This window comes from Pogonomyrmex barbatus, unplaced genomic scaffold (assembly GCF_055798465.1).
Source record: "Pogonomyrmex barbatus isolate J1 unplaced genomic scaffold, ASM5579846v1 scaffold14, whole genome shotgun sequence".
Taxonomy (NCBI): Eukaryota; Metazoa; Arthropoda; class Insecta; order Hymenoptera; family Formicidae; genus Pogonomyrmex; species Pogonomyrmex barbatus.
Window position 1 is genome coordinate 117501 of NW_028297110.1, and position 12990 is coordinate 130490.

At 25.2% G+C, this 12990-nt stretch overlaps 2 protein-coding genes across 12 annotated transcripts in view; one reads left to right on the top strand and one right to left on the bottom strand.

Annotated features, from left to right (window-relative positions):
* Positions 1 to 9809, top strand: part of LOC105424789 (sodium-coupled monocarboxylate transporter 1) — a 12911-nt gene extending 3102 nt beyond the window's left edge. For 9 of the 10 annotated variants that reach the window (XM_011635211.3, XM_011635213.3, XM_011635214.3 and 6 more), the window contains exons 3-15: positions 1611 to 1825; positions 1910 to 1961; positions 2240 to 2307; positions 2613 to 2767; positions 3732 to 3872; positions 4195 to 4303; positions 4652 to 4761; positions 5474 to 5660; positions 5731 to 5817; positions 6560 to 6648; positions 7189 to 7299; positions 8457 to 8661; positions 9502 to 9809. In XM_011635211.3, the coding sequence (XP_011633513.2) occupies positions 1611 to 1825; positions 1910 to 1961; positions 2240 to 2307; positions 2613 to 2767; positions 3732 to 3872; positions 4195 to 4303; positions 4652 to 4761; positions 5474 to 5660; positions 5731 to 5817; positions 6560 to 6648; positions 7189 to 7299; positions 8457 to 8661; positions 9502 to 9585 (1613 nt within the window). In that variant the 3' untranslated portion in view covers positions 9586 to 9809. The remainder of the gene's footprint in view (positions 1 to 1610; positions 1826 to 1909; positions 1962 to 2239; positions 2308 to 2612; positions 2768 to 3731; positions 3873 to 4194; positions 4304 to 4651; positions 4762 to 5473; positions 5661 to 5730; positions 5818 to 6559; positions 6649 to 7188; positions 7300 to 8456; positions 8662 to 9501) is intronic. The other variant, XR_003096629.2, reaches the window with a different exon arrangement.
* Positions 9810 to 9919: 110 nt separating this feature from the next.
* On the bottom strand, positions 9920 to 12113 carry LOC105424791 (vesicle transport protein SFT2B). Of its 2 annotated transcripts, XM_089073178.1 has the most exons (5): positions 11680 to 12113; positions 11528 to 11545; positions 11246 to 11415; positions 10481 to 10598; positions 9920 to 10414 (listed from the first exon to the last, which is right to left on the bottom strand). In XM_089073178.1, exons 1-5 carry the CDS (start codon positions 11746 to 11748, stop codon positions 10286 to 10288), a joined length of 504 nt encoding a protein of 167 aa, XP_088929304.1. In that variant the 5' UTR covers positions 11749 to 12113; the 3' UTR covers positions 9920 to 10285. The 2 variants fall into 2 exon arrangements, with proteins under 2 accessions (XP_088929304.1, XP_088929305.1); XM_089073179.1 differs by lacking the exon at positions 11528 to 11545 and having other exon boundaries at positions 11680 to 12112.
* Positions 12114 to 12990: the final 877 nt, after the last annotated feature.

The window sequence follows — 12990 nt, forward strand, 5'->3', positions numbered from 1 at the left end:
ATTTTTCATAAATAGCACGTAGAATTATGAGCACTGTTAACATTCTTGCACGTTTTTACCAGGATTTAACTCCTTTGGATTTTTATTTGTGAAAACATCTAAAAAGTATAATTTATAATGATGATATTATTAATAGTTTGGAAATATTCAAAAACTAGATGTGATACAATTCAGAATATACCAGGAATTTTTTGAATGTCTTCGATAATTTCTAAAATGTCGATATAAAGCATACATTGTTGCAAAAGGAAATCATTTTTAGTAATTCCTTTAAGTAAGTTTTAAGGATTCCCGAAGTAATTACTTATTTCAATATCACTTTATGTATATAGAGGAAAGTCACCATTTTGTTTTTGAATTATATTTCTTAAATAAAAACTAAATATGAAACATAACATACAAATTAGTTAGAAAATAAAAGTATGAAGCCCGATAATTTAAATTTCTACATATCCGTACTTTGCACTCGGGCCAGTAGTTCCTACGATATGTCCACGCAATCGATATCTATAGATGAGACCGCTAAGAGCTTCTTTCACCATCTTTGATTAATTTAATTTATACGATAAATTTAACAATGCAATTGGTCAATTCCAATGGAATAATTAATTATGTTAATCAAAGATGGTGAAAGAGGTCCTAAATCGACTAAACATGCAATCGATAATTTATCTCATAAAGTAAAAAGCTGATTTAACGTGACTCAACATTCTGATTTGTATATTGAATACATATATACATGGAAAATTTCCATCTCATCATTAATTGTTACTACTACGACATTGCTATTTTAGTTTTAGATGGTAGTAAATTATTAGATTAGATAAGGAGATAACTCAGGTAGCACATGTTGCACATGTTGCACATGGTTTCATATACGTTTTCTAAATATACGGTTTTATAACCAGTAAAGAAAACAAAAAAATGTATCAGAAACGTTTCTGAACTCATAATTGATGAAATGTAATTTTCACATTTTTCGTTTTTACATAATTAAGAAAAATTTTTTCTATTGTAAATAATATATAACTTTTTTCGCTTTATAATAATTGTAATAGTCTCATTTAAATTCATATTAATATAATTATTGCACAAAATAAATAATGTAATTAATACATACAATATATTTTCTTAAATTATTTCTGTCTTATTCATCATAATCATTAATTAATTAGAACCACTCATAGAAACTTTTCTACTTATAGTACTCCATGCATAATATATATGTATATATGTGTCTCAAGATTCGCGAATTAAAATATCATAGCAAGAAAGCGAAAAAATAAATTATAAAAGTATTTCCCATTTTCGTTCCCAGTAGTAATTTTTGAGATATAAAAGTTTAAAATTAGTCAATTCTAGATTACAGTTAAACTTGTGAGATCGTGCCAATTCTAAATTACAATTAACCTTATGAGACTTTCAAATATGAATTTTTTGTTGAATTATGTTTATTTGAAATTATGCGAAATTTTAATATAAATTTATATTAAAATATTTGATAATTTTATTAGCGAGCGTATATTTTATTATACATTTTGATATGTCTTAAGTTCATTGTTGATTATGAGTCTTTTATTTATATTTAGTTAAATAATTTGCAACATCAGGTATTTCATTGTTGGGTACACCGACGGAGATTTATGTACATGGTATAAGCTATCTATTCATTTGTTGTGCGATCATCTTCGTTGCCTTTACCACATCCTTCGTATATCTGCCAGTATTTCATGAGCTCAAACTCACCAGCACTTATGAATACCTCGAGAAACGTTTTGATAAGAAGTTGAGATTACTGGGTTCAATCCTTTTTGCCATTGGTATTGTAAGTAAAATTAAAAAATTATAAATCATGTAAATTTTCTTGTAAATATACTCCAAATGATATTGATATACAATATTTTTTTAGATAACTTGGCTTCCAATTGTTATCTATGTACCTGCACTGGCTTTCAATCAAGGTATATATTTTTCTATACAATAGTTTAACGAAAATTTCATATGAGGATTAAACCACTTTTTAATATACATGATATTCGATTTTAATTAATTGCTCATGCCGGCGCATAATATAATTTTATTTTATTTGAAAATGTGGTGTGTGCGCGCGCGTGCGGTGTGTGCGTGTGTGTGTGTGTGTGTGTGTGTGTGTGTGTGTGTGTGTGTGTGTGTGTGTGTGATAAAAAGCATAATATGACATATACAAAATCAGTTTGGATAATGATTTATCTATTTTCAGTTACGGGAGTAAATGTACACATAGTCACACCTTTTGTATGCATCGTTTGCATATTTTACACCTGTGTGGTAAGATATATGACTTAAAAAATGTAAAAATAAATAAAAATATAAAAAAATAATACAAATTCAGATAGTAATGTAAATATTCAAATTGAAACCAATCAATAGCTGTATTCATAATACGTTTCTTCTTTTATTATAAAAGATATTTCATTTTAATTAAATATTAAATTACGTATATAATCTAAGTAAATAATAAGTATTATATAATATAATAAATAAAAAATATATTAATTTGATATTTAAAAAACATATTAGGATAAATTTTTGTTTAATAAAATTTTGCTGATGGATTTTATTATTTTATTCAGGGCGGTCTCAAAGCAGTAGTATGGACAGATTTCATTCAAACTTTCATTATGTTTGGCTCGATGTTATTAATTGCAATTAAAGGTACAATAGACGTTGGTGGACTATCTCTAGTGATTCAAAGAAATTTGGATTCCGGAAGACTCGAATTTCCTGCGTACGTGTATTTTAATCCATAATCAATCAATTGATAACATAGTGAGACACAATATAATTTTATTCGCATTAATTATATTTTAACACTCAATGTTCTTGTATCCTGTTGTATTCTTATTATTTATTTGCACTTTTCACTTGCAATCTCTCTTCATCATTTAAAAACCTATGAGTTTGAACCGATGAAATAAAATTTTTGATTAGTTTCATCGTCTAACTCTCATTGAATTAAAAATGTCATTCTCCTATTAGTTTTGAACTTAAAAGACAAAGGAAAATAAATATTTGAACAAAAATAATAAAAGAAACATTTTCTCATATCGTGGAAATCTAATGCCCGATTCCACCAACGTAGATTAACTTTAATCTCGATTCAATTTACTCTTCATTTTTTTCTAGTTCTAAGAATCAAAAAAAGATGAAGAACCAAGTTAAACCGAGATGAGAAGTAAATCTACGTTGGTAGAATCGGGCATAAATAATATACATAATATAATATACATTAACAGGCATAAATAATATACATTAACATAATATATATTAACAGGCCTTGTACAGAAGAAAAAAAACAGAACAAAATAGATTTGTTTGTTCCATTTTTGTGCAGAAATTAACACAAAATATTAGCATTTGTTCTTTTTTTTCTTCATTTCATTCATCATTTAACCCAGATCTTTCATCTACAATTTAGATCCTTGAAGGTTAGTGCAATTTTTGCACTGTTCGGGTTTGTATGAAAATTTGAAGTTCTTATATATTTATGAAATCTTTACTAACAAGGTTTTACTATTAGAGAAGTCATGCAAAAAAAAATGTGCGATGAACATCGAACTTCGGTTAGATGATAATGGTGAATAGTCTTTCGTTTATATTCTTGATTTATTTTCATACAGAACCTTTAACTATTATAATTATTAATTTTTTATATTAATTATTATTTATGGTATATATTTTTTGTTCAACAGGACGGATTGGAACCCTTTCATAAGACATACAATTTGGTCACTCCTCATAGGTGGTTACATACATTGGTTGCAAATCACTGCCATTAATCAAAATATGATTCAACGATATTTATCACTTCCTACTCTGCAATCAGCTAGAAGGTATTTTATTTTAATAAAATAAACATTTTTATTTAAAAAATTTATTAATAAATTTGCTTTTTGAAAAAATATTTGTATTTTATACTATGGACAAAATTAAACTGTTTTATATAAAACAGTTTAATTTTGTTCATAATATAAAACTGTTTTATATAAAACAGTTTAATTTTGTCCATGATGTAAAATACGAAAAAATTTGAAATATTTAATTTATTCGTTGAAATAATTTTATTTATAATATTTATAAAGAATGGTATCCAAAAGAGTGGCGTTTATAATTTTACAATTTTGATTGTGCGATTCCTGTTATTTTCCCTGTTAGAGCACTCTGGAGTTTCATGATCGGAGTTACAATGCTGACTTGCTTATGTGGATATTGTGGCATGCTAATTTACGCCTGGTATCATGAATGTGATCCACTTACAACTAAGGTAACTTTTAGTAGTAGTCTAAGTCTTTAGTAGTATTTATGACTCATATGAAAAATCAATCATATTTCTGTGCCATCTGAGTAAATAAATGGATTTTTTGAAAATTTAACTAAACTAAAATTTAAATTCTCTCCTATTCGATTGATCATGTAAATTCAAAATATTTGTTCTATTCTTATTCTTCTTTCATTCATAGATAATTTGTAAATAATTTTGAAGAATTTATATTTTGCGCTAAAAATAACAAGCACCACATACTAGTATACTATTTTCTGAAACTGTTAATTTCGCATAAATATAATATTGTATATCGCTTTTCAAAAACAATAATTGTATAATACTGTATAGTTGGCACGCGCCAAGGATCAGCTGCTACCGCTGTTAGTTATGAACGTTTTAGGAAGATTTCCAGGACTGCCTGGTCTCTTTGTAGCTGGTGTATTTAGCGCCGCACTCAGGTAATTAAGTTAAGTTTATATAATATTTAAGAATATATAATATAATATATAATATTTAATAATTTTAAAGTTAAGTCTTAGATGATCTCTACACGTTTTCCTATTTTAAATTTTAATAACTAGAGTATTAATCATAATTTTTATATAACAATTGATATATATAAATAAAAAAATTGCTTTTTTGTAAAATAGAGTTGATGATAGAATTAATTTCTAGAAAAAAGATATAAAGGCAAACAGTGCAAATAAAGAAAAAGAATAAGCGATTTCTTTGGATAAATATTCAACTGACAAATATTCAATTAAGAAATATTTTTATATAGAAAAAAGTTACTAATACCATTAAATCTTTTTGTTTTTGAACCATATTTATATTTATATTTATATTTATATTTATCTTAAATAAAAGTTAGATATGAAACTTTGGAAATATAAATAGAAAGACTGTGGAGTTTATATGAATGTCTTTAATGGATTTCATGTTCTATGAGGAAATAGACTTTCAATCCCTCTGATTTCAATCTACGGAAATACATTTCAGATATCGATACATCTATGATTAAAATAATATAGAATAAAATAAAAATTTATATAAATCACATACTAAAAGGATTATAAATTATAGCTATTGTAACGCACGTATATGCATGCAAATGAACACGTAGATACATACGTAATATAATAAAATTGGTTTATGGTTATTTTTTTCTAGTTCATTGTCAACCGGTTTAAATTCTATGGCAGCCGTAGTATTGGAAGATTTTGTTAAACCATTTCAGAAGACTCCATTTACGCGCAGAGGTGCTGATATCTTTATGAAACTCACGGTTGTTGTTTTAGGAGCAATCTGTGTTGCTCTTGTTTTCGTCGTTGAACAAGCGGGTACTCATATGTTGCAGGTAAATATGAAGATAATTTTTAATCAATACAAATTCTTTTCTTTTTTAATATTTGATTGAATGTTTATAGTTGTCCATAACCTTAGGCTCCATTACTACTGGTCCATCTTTTGGTATTTTCAACATGGGAATATTATTACCATGGATTAATAGCAAGGCATGTATTAGAGATAAACATATTTTGATTTATATTTACAAAATATTATTTCATTCCAAAAACTTTCAAAGTTTTCAAGTTTGTTGTATGGAATGGAATCTTAAATCACTTATACTTTAAATTATGTGAAGAAATTGCTTTTGATTTTTTAAATATATTATTTTTAAATATTGAAGTATTTAGATGAATTCTGAAATATTATACAATATGTAAAAGATAAAGACCAAATAGGAAACAACGCTATTAATAATATGTAATATTTTTTTGTAATATATCTTTTTCAGCCCAGTAAACTACGCACCGATTACGTCGATATTGAAACGTAGTTATATAAGCTAAAGCTAAAATCATTGTAATACCATTGAATATTGAAAAATTTAGACAATTCTACTTATGTATATATTATTAATTTTATATTTGGATTTAAATTATTACAAAACAAGGAAAAAAAGGAAAAAGTTTTGCTCTTTTTCCACGTGAATATTAACTTTTTGATAAATAATAGGGAATTCTCAAATACAAAATTATGACATGTAAAATTGCAATATTTTAAAGTGTCAGATAGAATCCTATATTTTAAATATAGGTGACATAGAATTTTATCTTTTATATTAAGGTCAAAGTCATAGATAAGAAAGTTTTTTGCAAATATTTATTTTTATTTTATATTAACTAAATAATGTTTAAATTATGTTTACATTTATTAATAAGAATAAATATATAATTTAAATAAATTCAACAGGGTGCTTTAGCAGGAGGAATTGCAGGCTTGAGTTTTATGGGCTGGCTCGGTCTATCCGCTGAAGCAGCTATCACCAGTGGAAGAATTAAGTTAGTATTATAAAATTATCAAAAGATATTCTGTTTTTCTCATTCTTATTTTCGAATTTCTCCGAAACTAAGCGAAAAAATGCGATATACAATATTTAGTCTACAATTGTTATTTATTTATCAAGATTTACAGTTCTAAAGTTTTATATCAAATGTCAGGTATCATTTGTAATAATTGTTACTTTGAGCAACATTAAAACCGAACTTTTACTGTAATTAACCTAGTAAGTATTAATTTTAAATTCAATAGGTAATTTTTTATTTAATCTCTTTATAGTTATCATAGAAAAATGTAGTTTTTTTATACAAAAAATAAAGATGTTTTTTGAAATCTGAATGTTAAAAAAAATTAAGATGTTTTTGATATATAATTCTTCATGCTATTTAACTTTTTTCCTGTAGAATAGTTTATAAGTAATTTCAGATTATCATTAAATAAATCATTCTATATGTATTATACAGTTACTGTTACATTATTTGTTTATTATTTCTTTTTAAAATTCCTTATTAATTATAAATGTTCCTATTATATTTATATAGATTTGATACAAAACCTGTCACTACGGAAGGATGCACCTATTCATTTCCACAGGTAGAGAATTTATTATTATCTGTACCGCCAGATTCAATCTTAGACAACATTAATGAAGAGTAAGTTAAATAATATCATCTTCAGTTGTGCTTAGAATAGCTACTAATAAGTATAAATGCTTTACTGTAATCAATATCTTATATAGTCGAATTTAATTATAATTTTCGATTCGATTTTGTTATTAATATCAACTAATTTTGTATTGCTTTTAAAAATAATCCACAACTCACCGACAACTTCTAATAAATGTCCATCATAATAGATGTCCATTGTGTATCATGGAGATTCATTAAAAGATAATGCAATTTTCTATTAAATGTTTACTGATCTACTAGACATTCGTAATTTCGCATTTTTAACCATCATTAAATATATTTATAACTATCTGTTATAGATATTATGTGAATTATTCAAATATGTTTCAAATATAATTTCGAGAAATGATTAATAAACATTAATTGAAAACTTTGAGAATGTTATGAAGAAAAAAATAAAATTAAATATAACATATTAAACAACTTTTTCATATATATTAACCATAATTGAAATACTAAATAAAATCACTGATGTTCGCGGTATAAAATAATAAAAAAGTTAATACATTTTATAATAATGAATAAAAATGTTTCATTCAATGTACATGGTAACAAAGTCTCGGATTGATAAAAAATCTCGAAAACAAGACATTTAAGAAAAAAAAATTTCATATAAAAGTTATAGAGATTCAATAAATACGTCAAACAACGATATCCATTTAACTTGAGTGCAAGTAGCAGAAAAGCTTAACTTTAAAATAATTTCAAATTTTAAATGGAAATCTCTATATTTTATTTTTATAATCGATATCAAGATCTTTTTAAAACACTACAATGAAATTCCTTTTGATTACTTTTTGAAATATTGTCAAAGTTCAGATATCGTCGACATTAGCAGATTTACATCGTCCAGTGCAGACGATTTTGAAATATTAAAAATTGCAATTTTTTTACTTAAAAACGTTTGAAGATATACTTTATCTGTCCATGATTTTGTTTATAAGAGGTTGCACTTGTCTGCTTTTATTTATTTATATATGTAATATTTAAATATTTAAAACAATATTTTTTTAAACTATGCAACTTGTGAATAATATTTTCTTTTATTACTTGAAAATACGGAAATATTTTAAATTGTTATTACGTGAGACATATTTCATGTAGTATTTATTTTTTAATAGAGAACCATGGGCATTATTCCGTCTCAGTTACTTGTTTTACACTATGACTGGTGCCTTAATAACTATGAGCGTCGGTCTCATCGTAACTTTAATTACTTCTGAAGATATTGAGAAGTTAGATCCAATGCTCGTAGCGCCATTTATGAGAAAATACTTAAAGACTGCAACCAGAGAAGTTCCGCTTCAAGAATTTCATGAAATCAAGGTTTAATTTTTCATAATTATTTTTTTTTTATTTTAATTAAATATTTTAATTTTATTATGAAAAATTTTAAAAAATATTTAATTATTATCAAATTAGATGTATATGTTATACAAGAGTGACCCATTATAATCTTATACGCAATTATTTCCCAAACTATCCGAAAAAATATTTTAGACAAAATTGTAAGTTTACAAGGAATTAATGATTATGATATTAATTTATCTGCAAAACCACTGTAGAAATTTTTTGTAATCCTCACTTTTTTATTAGCGTAATTTGTATTATTGTAACTTGTCACAGCATACTGATTTGATTGGAAAAATTTTGGAGAATTTTTGGGAATTCTGGACGACATTAGTTCAAAGCGGGTGTCGGTCTGCGATTGAATCTTTCGATTTGTCAGAGACCTCCCTTTTTATATCGAAATCAATCACAGTTTCGATTTAGATATAGTTGAGATCGGGGGTCAATCCTGGTACGCAAAGGGAAACATTCTTATTATCTAGGAATGTTCGATACGATGCTTGACGATATACGGTAACTCAATTATTTAGATCGTTGATTTCTGATTTTATTAATGTAGATAACGGCGCTAGATTGTCCCAAAAAACCGCATCGTTACAAAGATATACGATATTTTATATTTTACATCAGGATATGATAAAATATAAAATATCTCGTAAAAAAATGAAAGATTATAATAGGTTCTGTATATTGTAGCATTATCTTATATCAAAATAATAATAATATTACATTATAATATGAGTCATTTAATGTTTACTAATATAAAATTTTATTTACTTTTTACACAATTATATTAATCAATTTATTTACAATTAGGTTGCAAAATCAAATGAAAAGGTGGCGTCTTGTACTATCAATGAAGATGACAAATTATTATCAGAAGGAACGATTTCAACATAATATAAGTAATTATTAATGTAAATGTTATTAATATTTGAATTTATTAAGAAAGTATATTATAAGTATATTATAATTTAATTCTTATATAAAAATCAAGATTAATATTGAATTATTAAAGAAATTTTGTATAAAATTTATACAATATCATATATTTTTGCTACGTATGATGTATATTACAAAAATTATTATATTATGGATTATTGTGAATAAAGTTATTAATAATTTTTGTGAGTACATTAATGAAGTATCTTACAATAAAAAATATAAAAATATTTCAGGATTTTATATTATTACATATAATAAAATCCGAATGTAAAAAAATAAATACATTGCGTTATTATGTTTAACATTTATTATTTAAATAAAAAGAAATTTATATTAATAAGAACAAACATTTGAACAAAAAATTTAAACAATACAAATAATTTCTGATGCAGCATATGAATATAGTCTTATTAAATCTGAGCTATCAAATTTATAACTACATTGGCTATTACTGCTATTATAATTTCATATTATTTTATATATTATAACCTATATGTATTATAATTTATATACTTATCATTAGAATATTTTTTTATACATTTAAAATATAATTTATGTTAAGTATTACAAAATTATTCAAGTATCAAAAAATCAATAAATTTAAATAGTACATTTATATAAATTTTGATAAAAGAGAAAAAAAAAAGAGAATTTCTTATATAATGCAAGCTTCCACTGTCTTTTTGACAGCATCACGAGCATATGGTATATATGACAAGGAATACCATGTCATAGCTAGAGATTGAATAATTATAAATAGAAGAGCTAGACCAGGATTGTGCAACTGGAAATAAAAATGTTATGAATATTTTAAGGAATATATTACTAATAGAAAATATTGAATACTTACATATAAAGCTGCAAATAAAGTTAAAGCAATAGAAACAAATACTAATATAGTTGCAATTACTCTTGTTGACGCGAACATCTTCTTCAACTGATTAAATGGACCCATCAAGAAACATGTACTAAAACATGCAGATCAATATATATATATATATATATATATATATATATATATATGTATATATAAATATATATACTAGTAGCATTTATAAATATCTATAGACATGTTTATGCAAATTATAAAGTAAATTAGTTGCAATTTTGTTATTGTATAAAAATGTAAAGAGATATTCATATATTATTAATTATACTATTCATTATTTACAGTTTATAAAGATTATGATGTAATATTCATTACTTTGTCATAATTTTCAGTAAATAATTAAGCTTTTTCTTTAAAAAATTATTTTCTAAAAAAAAAACATTTTTTAGTACATCTTTTTTAATTATACAAATTATACTTTTCTAGATAAACTATCTTTAAAATACATCTTTAAGAAATAAAATATCTCAATCAATTAATGTTCTAACCTAACATCTTTTTTCATATTTTATTTATATATATATATATATATATATATATACATATTATACAGCAATAAAAATTATAAGTTCCTTTAATAAAATAACATTTATTCAGCTTGTCACAAAATTATATTTTATTTCAGTAACTTTTTAATAATTACCTTGTAAGAAAAATTTATAATTTAAAAATCACTGCCTCTCTCTTTTTCTCTCTTTTTTATAATAATTATAGTTTATACTTTACCTAGCCAAAGAGATAATATTGCCTAAAGTATAGAATACAGCAAATACAGCAAGACCTTTCTGTAAGAACAAGGCAAAAGATCCAAGAAATGAACATAAAATGCCTATGACGAAACAAATCGCAAAACCTTTTATTCTGGTAGACCAACTTAATGTTGTTTGATCCATAACCTGTTAACCAAAAGAGATATAAATTATTCAAAATTTTTCATAAAACATTTAAATTACATATTTTAGATATTACAAGAATCTAAAATATTTCTATAATTCATTAATAAATTACCGTAAAATCTGCATCAACCTTCCATTGTTGATATGAGAGCATTTGATAAAATAATAATTTTAATTTATATTTAAAATATTTATATATATAAATCTAATTAATGATTCTATTGTATCTAAATCAGTAATATGTAGTTTATTAAACGTAATTACCTGGGTAATAATACCACTTTCTTCATCGCACCGTTCATTGCCATTTAAAGCCCTTCTTAACTTATCCATTTTTATTTTAAGTATGAATATTAATAAATATTTCAAAGAAATTGAATAATATTAGCTTCATTAATTTGTTCAATATACAATCAATAAAATTTAACAAAATGTTTTATCTCATCTGTTATACATTTATGTTTTAGGTTATATACATCCCCTACATATATATCCCGTATTTCTATATAATACAAAATATTTTAAATGTTATTTTTATCTTTTAGCAAAAAAACATTTGTATTGTCTGTATTTATTTACACTTTCAATTCTTTTTACTCTTTACACAAATTGATTGCGTTCAAAATACACAACGATCGTATTTAGAAAACACAACAGGTGCATCCAGAGTTGGGTTACGTTTGGAAACATTATTCCTAGGGGAGCCACCCGTTTGACCACGTTTACAATAGCTGCGTTCAATGATTCTTTATTATGATTGGTTTCTACACTTAGATTCAACAAAGATCTAAAGGCAAGAACCAATCATATTAAAAAAATCACTGAATGTCACTGATCTGCTTTCTCTGCTAAACGCAGCCAATTAGATACAACCATTTATAACGACCGATGCTTGTCGGAAATTTTCTATTAGATTAACCAAACAATTTTATTTTAAATTAATCAATCAGTAACGTGGACAATCAGGTGCTAGCTTCACCCGAGTATGTATTGTATGTATTGTATCTTTGTTTAACATTCGATGAACAACAAGAATAAAATGATACAGATAAAGTCGAGCGACGCCCATTTGATTACGTTACTGATTGGCCAATTTGAAATAAAATTATCTAATTGATTGATCCAGTAGAAAATCTTCAGCTATTGGTCGCGGTAAGGATTGGTTTATAGAGGCTGTAATCTGTTAACTTAAGCCAGCGGTACACGATGCTTTTTTTCCTGCTGATTTGCTAGCTGGATTTGCGTGCTCGTTGAGCTCTTGTCTCTGATTGGTATATTCTTTTGGATCTAAAAAAATATACCAATCAAAGACAAGAGTTCAACAAGTATACGAATCCAGCTAGCAAACTAGCAAAAAAAAAGCATCGTGTGCCGCTGGCTTTATGCCGTAATCATAAAAAATTGACGAATCATAGTCGATTATTCTTCTATAATTCGATTGTGATTGATTAATTTTTTACGGCATAAGTTAACAAATTACGGCCTTCATAAACCAACTCTAAAAGCTACCAACTCCAATTAATTAAATCGGCCGATCATTCCATTGGAATAGTCCAATCGCAATTTGCTCACAAA